The following is an 11,537-nucleotide window of genomic DNA, read 5'->3' on the forward strand; positions in this document are numbered from 1 at the left end:
GCTCTGCAATTAAACTTAGGGCTTGTGTATAGCCTATGTTTATGAGAAACTCTTCAAGGAAGATCTTGTTGAGCATTACGAAGAATCAGTTGTAGATAACCTTAACTTTTGCATTTTGCTCAGAAAAATGCTTTCTGCTAATTGATGAGGACTTACACTTGCTTTGTGTGTGACTAAAGTTTGATTCTGTTTATAAGTAGGTATGGTATCTCTATGAGCAGATCTTCGCCCAGCAGCGGGGAAAAACCTATAACTTTAAAATTTTTAACAATTTTTTTTATTCTTTCGTGGCAATTTAGAGCAGAATTAGAAATAATGAGAATTTATTAGCGCTATTACAAACTTAAGAAAGATCTTCGCCCAAATAACCACTTCGTCGGTTACGAAATATCCAACCCTAATACTTGTAAAAAAATATTTCGAAATCGAATATTCAGTAAGTTGGACAACCAGACAAACATCGGGACATAATATGAAAGGAAAATATCGCTCTTAAAAGTTTATTCTGATCTCTCTTACAAATAAACTATCATTCTATTATGATGGATGGGATCCATTTCGTTTTAAATAGACATCTCATAACCGATTTCTGATACACGGATGACACATGTCAACCCCGAACTAGCTTACAAGATTAACCCGCCTAATCTTTTACTATAGAATAAACTTATTTTTAATTTATTTCTGTATAAAATAACATAATTTAAGAATTAAATGAACATTCATTATTTTGAACAGAATTAATATAAAGGAAAACTAGGAAACAATACCCTAATAGCAAAAGGATTTTAAATCTAAGTTTGGGAGTTTTTGGAGGAGCATTGTTAGGGAAAAATATCTGCTTTTAAGCTCTACGAAGTACAGAATTTTCTTTATTTTGCCTCCAAAAATATCAGTATGTCTTTCAAAATCTGAACTGACAAACTTTCGTATTGTTTCCTCAACTGTCTGCCAATTAGGGAGTGAACCAAACGTCAGCAAAAAAGTAAAAAAAACACACGTAATATTTATGGAATCGAAAAAATAAACCTGTGCTACGACTTGACACCAAAGCGTATCACGCAACTGAATTTAAAAAAGTGAAAATGGAACGTTTTATTTTTTAATTCACAAAGACGCGGTGATCCTCATCCTGCCTGTCATACGGCCTACTTAGCGGATACGTTTAATCTGACAGGTCGGTGCGTCGGATGTTTTGACAGCAAGGCAATTACCTGCCACTTTGTTTGGCGGGCAGAAACGAGGTTCACATCCTGCGGTGCTGTGAACCTGGGGGGGAAAAGCTGGATGAAGCAGTTCGAAGCGGTTTTCGGAGAGGAACTATTTATCTATTAATGATCAAGGTAATAGTGTCAGGGTTTTGGGAGTTACGTTGTTTTGATTGACAGGTGGCCTTGAATTGAACGGTAGTATGTGACAGGATTTTACTTCATACATAAAATTTAAAATTTTCCTGCCTATAGAATTAGGTATAGCTTTAAAATTTTCCTTATACCTTATAAGGCAGATTTTGGCGAAGGATTAACAATATCGTAAGTAGTGAGTGTTAGTACCTAATTTTAATTCGCATCATTAACGTAGTTGAACACGATAGTGAATTATTGAACCAGAATAACAGTGAATTTTTCTCTACTATGCGTTCATGTCCGTCATGACATGCTTATTAGCTATCAATTAAGATTGTCACAAATGCACTGGTATGAGTTCTTCAACAACACAATATCACTCAAGGTACTAGCGGTGAAAACAATTATCAAATTCTACTATAGTAATGTATATTAACAAATGCGAAAGTTTTTAAGTATAGATTATAGATGGATGTATGTATGTTTGCTACTCATTCACGAAAAAACTACAGGACTGATTTCAACAAACTTTCGTACACTGATAGCTTATAACCTGGATTAACAAAAACTTTTTACCCCGAGAAATCTTTTCACGCGGGCCGCTAGTGATTCATACTTTTATTGGGTAATAGTCTTTCTTTCCGTAGAAATCGCAACATCACAAAGAGACATCGACTCCGCTATTGCATTCAATCAAGATTACTATCTTTTAATTAGCTACTTAAGAATAGTAAACATAAATAAATAATGACTATACTAAATCACCGCGCTTTGTTCGTGGACACGCGAACAGCGAATATGGTTTACGAGCTGTTATAATTGAGAAATGCCTTGCATTTGTTGTTGACTGTAGATAGGAAGTGCGTAAGAAAAAAATAGTAATAATATTGAGTATTTTCGATTACCTGTAGAAAATATGCTGATGTGGCGCGTGTGCGTTAGAATATCATATTTTTACTTTAAAAGCATTTTAGGTGTGACGAAATGGGGTTAAGATCGAAGTGAATATGCTGATGAGTATTATTTATTAAAATGTTAAATGCGTCGTAACGCACATAATACGTAGGCATTAAATACCTAAATTACATATCAAACGATACATTATGTAAAGACGGTATTTTGACTAATTATGTCTTACACTTTAATACCAGATATACAAGGAGTAACTACCTGTTTGAAGAAGGTGTACCTATTGCCACTCTCCATACATTTTACAAAATTTTGGGTAGGTATGCTATCAATAAAGTTTATTTTTCATGGAAATTAAGTTTAAGATCCATATCTTTAACTTTTTTGTGACTTGGACAGTGTCTAAATGAACACAGGCTCGGTGCCAGTGCTCATGGGTTCGATTCTCGCAGCGAAAGTTTTTGTAAACGGCATTTTTTTTTTCAAATATAATTGTTTAAAAGTTCACTTAATCCCCGCGACATAAAGATTAATTAATGCGGGAAGTATTAAAAAAAAATGTTGGTATAAGAAACACAATTTTGTGCCAGACAACCTTGGACCACATTACACAAGAGAGCAAATTAATTGCTTTTATATTACTACTGAAAACATACCTACTAAATAAATAGGGATTTGGGTTATACCAACAGAACACAAGTGAAAAATATTATTAAGGTTCATCTTTTTCATAATATACATTATCGACTACTAAACCCGTACATAAAAAACGACAAACAATGGAATCAATAGGATAGAATTGTACTATACCCGGACAAAATTAGGCCAGTCTGCTAGTTTCAAATAATTCTATTACCATAAATACCTACCTATATATGTTAATAAATTTTTAAAACATCTATCTCAACAGCATCACAACAAAACGGTTACAATGTACAGAATATTTCCAAGTACAGCGTATGAATGGGTATGCGGTCCTCAATGGCAGCACTGTGTTACACATGCAAGTGTTACATGTTAATATGTCAGTAAACTTTGTTATGTCAATCTTTATTACGTTTATCACGTTTTAACGTTAGTTGTGAATCTTTTGGAGATAAAGTGTTGTGGGATTTCTGTTGTACTTTGATAATTAGTTTTTACTTATTTTTATCTACTCTTGTAATTTAATAGTTTTTATTTTTTTTATTTTTATGGCTACTCTTGCAATTTATTATATTTAATTCTATACGAATATGTCATCAGTTTTAGACTTCTATAACGTGTTGCATATAATATGAATTTGCAATTCTGCATTAACTTTTAGGTAAATTGCTTGTCCTTCATTTAACCGTTATAGAAAAAAATGGTGGTTGATCTAGAGATATAGTTTGACCCAGACGAGCAAACTATATCCTATATAGACATATCAGTAAGCTATATATTTGAAATTGAACCTAGTACCTATTAGAATTTTAAGTAGGGAGATATGATGATTAGCAATTGTAATATTAGCACATGACTTATTACACTTTTCAGTGTAATGCTTTACTTTATATGAGTCATTATGACTGGAAATTAATTAGATTACTATTGGTGTTGTCAATTGGAATGATAAGCTGTTATGACAAATTATTTCAAAGTTTAGTCATTTCAACAAATGAGTGTAATTTTTAATTTGTGGACATGATAAAAATTTCATCATTTTAATGAAAGATAACAATTATAAGGTTTTTACTTATAAATGAGCATTTGCACCTAGTTACCTGTTTATTTTTTCTTGTTAGCCAGTGTCATTTTAGGTACTTAACAAAATTTTAGTAACTAAAAACTATTATCAAACAATATCACATTGAATGTAATTTATACACACAATAAATTATTAACTCAATACATAACAGTTGTTAAGGAAATAATATGAATAAATATAAAATGAAATATATTTTCCTACTATTGACTGTTTATACCTACTAACCTAGTGATTTAGAAATAGTTTTCATTCATGATAAGAATCAAAACAGATTTTTTAAACCTTACATCATAAGGTCATTGATCTTTGTTATCAACTTTTTTTATGAACAGAAACAAATCGGTAGAAACCTGTTTGATCACTGATGTTCAAAATAAAAGATTTTTTATATCTAATGACTAACCTTGAATCAAAGGTCAACGGAATACAACTGTAAAGTTTACTTTCGTGTTTTATAACGAAATATTACATCAAAGAGTTCGTAACATTTCAATTAAAAAGGAAAAATACACCATTTATTAATGTTGCACTGTAGCCTTATCAGGTACGCCAATTCCGTAAAATAATCAGCCTCAACCCACTTTATTTACATAATACTACGCTGCTTTACAATCAATGTTTACGAGAAAACGCACAAACAAACGTTAAGCTAACAGTTTTTGTCAACAAACAGCTGATACGATAAATAAATTCAATAACACTTTCGCAACTTACCACAGAATAGAATGGCGAAATCCAAAATAATTTTTCGCAAGATAAACTTAGAGTCCTTGCAGTCTATCGTAATTGTATTGTTACGAGAAGACGTTTTACCACTCCTGCTCTCCATTTTAACTTATAGTTTATCAAACTTTACTGTTTAAATATTAAAAACACTGCCACTAAAACTCCGATGTTACGAAATAACGTCAAAACGTTGACTAAAAATTTGACAATCAGCAGACGTCAAGCGTCGGGCGCATGCGCTCGCGGACTGCGTTCGGAAACAAACAACGCGTTCGCGGAGCCCGCTACTCTATTCATGCATGTCGTTTATTGTTGATGTTGACAGCCGGCAACCGGCTTCGGATAAAGTTGCCTACCTACTGTTTTTAGGATGAATACTTTTGTGCGATATTGTTTCAATAAATAATCTTCTCTTGATTTATAGTAACGTCAATATTTGCTAATTATGCAATGTTATCGATTCGCCTATTATGTGTTAATTAAACAACTTTTTATACGTAAAACGTTTAACTTTTAATTGGAACCTTGGCTCTGCTCAAGTAAATCACGGTTCTTATTTCATCCTTAATATTTTAATATTATCATATTATAGGGACTACACAATACGCATTCAAAAACTATATGAGTAACCTTGGGGGACCGAGTTTTGCCGGTTGTAGCCCTTTGGGAACATTTTTAAGGTCACGTAGTCACGGATTAACTGAGTGACCTTTGAATTCTGTGACAATATTAAAAAGGCCAAGCTCTTAAAAGTAACATAGGTATAGATATTACCTAGGTAGGTACCTATCTAGTTGGCCAGCTAAGAATCTGGTAATCAAAAGTTAAATTTTTGCCTATTGGCTTCCGATTATTAAATTCCTACTTTTATGGTAGGTTTTTGTAGATTTAACCTGGGTATTGTATTGTATATTTAATAAAAGGTTTTTCTCATGTTATTATTATTTATAATACTTTCATTAAAGTCCGAAAAATTAAAACTAAAGCCTTGAAATATAATGTGGCCCACACCAAGGTTTTATCTATTTATGCTCATTCATTATTTCATAATGATATGAAGTCGAAAGAGTATTCTTAACATTTAGGAAGACAAATCAGGAGAAAGAGTTGTTGGTGGGTACCGCATTAAATAGATGCCCAAAAATTATTATCAAAGTTTGATTAAAAAGTATCGAAATCACTCAATTGAAATGATTGAATGATTACAAACTCACTGAGCAAAATAAATCTAAACGAATGAAGCCATAAAATATTAATTTTCTTTACTAAATTGATTATATTTCACGCATAAAATACGCTAAACATTGTAACGCTTGACTTATTTTTCTAGTTTCATATTTCCAAACGAATATTGGATGTGACAAAGGACTCTTTTAATCCTTTTTTTATTACTTTTTTTTCTAAAGCGAAGGAATGCCGCTCCCGTAGTAATCGGTAGCCGTTGAGACGACACCTGTGGATTTATTATTATTTATTTATGGCCCGATACATGGTGTTTTGTGTCTACTTAGATATACTACAAAAAGTTAACATAAAGCTTAAAAATATTATTTATTCTAAAGATAAAAGCTTTCCATGTTGGCTTTCTTTTACACCAATACTGTTGACGAAAGCAAAACAAATTTTTGATTCGGGAGATTTTAAAATAGTATAGATTTAATAAAAATCGAATCGACAAAGTTCTAATCAGCAACAGCCTAGGAATTGCAAAAAAAATCAAAAATCGAAAATATTATATCATAGGTAGTAAAAATACATAACCACAGTAAAAAATAGGCTAATTTGTAGTCATTAATTAATACTGAACCATTTACTTTATTCCTATTCGTTAACAAGCCATTATAAAGTGATAAAATTAAATCAAGTTTATTTTTTAATGAGTGCTTATTAACTAATGACTTATATGAAACCCACTTGCATGAACTTGCGATTCGTTTTTCGGTGTACCTACTTAATGTATGAGTTTTAATAAGCACCTGATATATAGGTCAGTAGGTAATTATGATAGAACAGAATAATAATTTGTAACACAGTCAAGGAAATTCATTTCAAAAATAATTATATTTAATAACGCCATCTATTGGAATTATGTTGAATTAAGATAACTGCCACCTAGTAGCGACTTTTGAAACTAAATGTTATATTCGGTGCCAATGATCTGAAAGTAAGTTGGTAATAAAGAACAGATGGCGCTATTCGTTTGTGTAACGTATCACTAGATGTCATTTCACAGTTTTCAGTTCTTTTCATTCAGAGTAGTTCCTTTGGGGCTAAGAAAATGTTGAAGAAATAAATTTAAATTGAATGCTGTTTTACACTGCCTAGCTATCTACTTAATGGGTAATTTGCAAAAATGATATTGTTTTTATGCTGATGCCATTTTATGGTGAACCAAGCGATGCAAATTTCTCCCACGGAATTTTTTCCAAAGTACTTAGTAATTTTATCTCTAAGGAAGCCAGGTATTAGTAAACTAAATAAGTTGGTGTAGGTTTGATCTTTATAGGTTTTACTTAGTTTCAGTTTTTAGCTACCGTGGTTCAAGATTTACGACTTTTTAGGATTTTTTATTAAAAAACCTAGAACGAAATAGATTGTAACTAAGTACTTCTAAATTAATGCAAGCACGATTGAAAATGTGGGCATCACACAGAGGCCACATACTACAGTCCTTTTTCAGATTTTGAAATTTATTAACAAGATTTTATTTCTACAGGGGTTGTTATTGAAGCCCTTTTACATTGTCCGATTACTCGATTATGCGAATAATTCATCAGATGAGTAAAGTAGGGGTAGTGTCCAAACAAAATAAATATTAGGTCGGGGAAAAAGTCTTTTCGCATTATAGTATGTATGAACTGGTAATAAAATCTCTTTGGCTTCAAGAATCACAAATGAGTACACGGTTCATTAGGTTTCTTTTAGCGAGCTCGTGAGGTACATAAATATCGGGCTTTTTTGTGTAGAGAAAAGATTTTATTACAAGTTCATACATACTATAGTGCGAAAAGACTCTTTCCCCGACCTAATATTATTGATTTTTTTTTGTAATTGCCTAATTTATGAACTAACAATATATTTTTACTGGCTACACTGTTTTATCTTATTGCTGCTGCTTTACTGCCTTCAAACCAGATACAAAAGAAATTACATAAGTCTTGCGTAGATCTACACCTTGATATGCTAAGACCTTGATGAGCTTACATTACCTACTTCAACATGACACGAAAGACCAAAAAGTGCACCTGATCACAACACTCGACTTTAACCACAGAATAAAAAAACACTTAGTCGCATTAGATGTGAATGATTCAAAGGGATGTTTTTAAGGATTCAATAATCAATTATCTTTGAATGAAAGAAAGCCAAAGACATGACATGTCTGCCTATGTCGATCGGAAAATGACGTGCTTTATGTATGTACTTGGTAGTATTTACCCAAACTGCGAAGTCAAAATAAGTACACAAAGATTTAAAAAATCATGGGCCTTATAATCGACTGTAAGACCATCAAACGATATCCACTTAAACAAAACTTTAAAATAGCATTAACCCTTGAACGAACAGTAAAATCGATATCCACATAACCCTCTAACACCCATATTTGCCGTACACCATAAAGTGTCCGCTTAAACCTCACAAAGTTTGCTCAAACGCTGATCCGAACTAGGTAATCCAGCTTAGTCGTCGGAGCTTATCTTGAAGATGAAGTGTGTGCTCAGCGCCAACCGAAGATCACCTCGGCTATTTACTGAGATGACCGCTTTGTGCAAGTTATTTGTGTATGTCAAGATTTGAGAGCCTTGAGATGGTTTGGGTTATAGGAAATTTTTGAGTTGTTGCTTTAAGGCTGATTGAAGTTGAGGTTTTGGTCGACGATATACCTAAAATCGTTTTTTTTTGTTTGAAAAATTCATCTTCTGCACTTAAAATTGCTCTTGTGTCGTGGTTACTTTTACAATCATACAAATACTGGACACTATATACCTACAACTAGACACGAAACAACTATCAATGAACGACTCAAAATTTTGTGTGGGGATCGATCGCTTAACCCTAACCTCCAAATACACTGAAAGCGGAGTGGCCGCCTAAACCACCGTGCTATTGAGGAACATTATTTATTACACGTAACTGAATATAGAATATAGTAAGTACACTACACATTAAATATTTGGGAAATTGAAGAGCCACGTTTTTTACAGGCCATTTTACACTACGTATTGGGAGCTTTATTCCTTCTCAATATAAATCTATCGACCTGTTTATGAGGCACATTTAGCAGTAGTTTATCTATTCAAACTGTTTTTTTTATGAGTTTAAACGCTATTGAATAGATAAACTACCGTCAAATGTGCTCAGAAACCGGGGGTAAATCTCTTCAGCACTCAGCTGCCAAAGTGCAATAGATAGATTGAGATAATTAACGAACTATTTAATTTCACATAAAATTGAAGAACGTAAAATACCACTAATTAATAATATTTTAAATTCCAATCAGCCGTTATCATAATGAAGTTGGATACAGAAATTCGTAATTGACTGTTATTTTAGTAGGCCTTTACTTAGATGAGGGACATTCGAACTACAAGGCTTAGGAACAGTATTTTCTACTGCGTCAGTAGGTACTAAACAAACCTATTTCTTTATAACAAACCTATATCTTTATATAGGTACCCTTGAATTGGAAAGTCTTCTTTGTCAACTCGTCATAACTAAGGGGTAAACTACCTCTTTGTTTCCGTTCACTGGTTACAGATTATCAACTATTAAATATAATGCGAGGGGAGGAAAGAGTTGCAAATTATAGTTAGTAAGTTGTAAGGAGAAGCTCGTTTTAACCACAGTTAACCACAGCCGCGCGGATCAATCTCTGAGGTTAAGCCACGCTTGCCGAGGTTGTTCTGTGGATGGGTGACCATATTATACATATCAAGTTCCTCCGTGTTTCGAGAAAGAGAAAGGTCGAGCTGATGTTTTTTTTTTGTTGTAGGTACCTACTCTAATATAGCAAATACCTACCTTATCTATACTAATATTATAAAGCTGAAGAGATTGTTTGTTTGATTGTTTGTTTGTTTGAACGCGCTAATCTCGGGAACTACTGGTCCGATTTGAAAAATTATTTCAGTGTTAGATAGCCCATTTTTCGAGGAAGGCAATAGGCTATATATCAGCACGCTACGACCAATAGGAGCAGAGTACCAGTGAAAAATGTTACAAAAACGGGGAAAATTATGATTCTCTTATGTGACGCAAGCGAAGTTGCGCGGGTCAGCTAGTCTTAAATAAGCTCCTGAGCAGTCAGGGTTGGTATAGTTAATGCTTGCTACCCTACATAAAACTTTTCAAGGTGCGCCCTATACTAATAAATCGGCCAAGTGCGAGTTATAAGTACTTAGAAGAAAATCAGAAAATCATGTCTGTTGTACGGGGCCCGTTTAAATTTTTATTTTATTCAGATTTTAGTATTTGTAGTTGAACCGGCGATATACCTATTTATGTGTTAACTAAAATTCGTATTCCTTCTTTTCTTATCCTAAAATAATATGTTGAGGGAAGGCATTAATATGTAGGTACATTAATAAAAAAACTCTATGTATCGATGGGGTTTCGTCTATTCTAATCTTCTAACTTTCAGATAAATTTACCATGGACTCTGTTGTATGGCATATGCCATTGCTCTAAGTTCAAAGGGATGACTCGCTTATACTTCGTAGGAAGGCACTAATACGCAAATGGACTTTATCGATCCGTGAGGTTTACTCGATGTGATGGCTCGATCATGTAAAATTCTTTACGATTGGCTCCTTCTAAATTCATTCTAAATTCAAATTCAAGCATTTATTTGTTCAGAATACAGGTATCACAAGTGGTGTTACATAATGAGCAGAGTTCATGTGCATTTTGCCATATGACGTAGAAATTTAGATTGTATTAATTGTATATTATAAATATTGCAGTCTACTTGTATTCTAAATGACTTGTCTTGCTTCTATCAATTATAATAAAAATTATATTCTATAATGCCTTAAAATGAAGACTACTGTAACTATGTAATCGATTATTATTAACATCAATATCATGTAATGTAAGTCCCATCTAAGACAAACATTTTTTGTTAGTTCTTATAACTTAAAATAAATCACATCAAAAACGTTATGTTATTATAATAGTTAAAACTATACGTGCATAAGTTTAAAAAGGCGATGTAGCCTGATAAGCAAACTAAATTATTTCTTGTATACAAATAGAATAAGATCATTTGTAAACAATCTTGTATCAATGTATGACATAGGTAAATAAAGATCTTGAAAATCAATCATCAATCAAATCAATTGATTTTTCTTCGTGTTTGAGTTAATCGAACCCGCAATTATTACCGTTATAGTTTAACAACTTAACAAACAGCACCGTAAGCAAAGTACACACAATTTAGACTATCAACGACCTGATGGATGACCTCTTTATTTTGATCGATACACCAAATTATTTTATTATAATCTCGATATGACTCTACAGTAAGTTGTCGAACTGTAGTATCAATTAATAAAGCCTACCATTGATTTTCAATAAAAAGGGAAATATAAACAATAACATTCAGGACCCAGAGATTTTCATCCTCTAAAGCACGGAGAGAACGCGATTTACTATAGATAAATGGCTATTCATCTTCTCGTAACCGCATCCGTCGGCATCCGCAATGCCAGATTGTGGAACAGAAATTCATAGTTATATGTTTAAATTAACAATTAATTGAAACTCTAGTGACTTTATTATATTTTTAATAAGCTATGCTCTGTGTAAATAAAGTGTAAGAGAGAGCT

General features: G+C 32.7%; 1 protein-coding gene across 1 annotated transcript in view; it reads right to left on the minus strand.

The window, feature by feature from the left end:
• The window catches only part of LOC142979706 (putative phosphatidate phosphatase), a 131,252-nt gene extending 126,229 nt beyond the window's left edge, over positions 1-5,023 (minus strand). The window contains exon 1 of the mRNA XM_076124797.1: positions 4,699-5,023. Within this exon, the coding sequence (XP_075980912.1) occupies positions 4,699-4,813 (115 nt within the window). The 5' untranslated portion in view covers positions 4,814-5,023. The remainder of the gene's footprint in view (positions 1-4,698) is intronic.
• Positions 5,024-11,537: the final 6,514 nt, after the last annotated feature.

This window comes from Anticarsia gemmatalis, chromosome 17, assembly GCF_050436995.1.
Source record: "Anticarsia gemmatalis isolate Benzon Research Colony breed Stoneville strain chromosome 17, ilAntGemm2 primary, whole genome shotgun sequence".
Lineage (NCBI taxonomy): Eukaryota > Metazoa > Arthropoda > Insecta > Lepidoptera > Erebidae > Anticarsia > Anticarsia gemmatalis.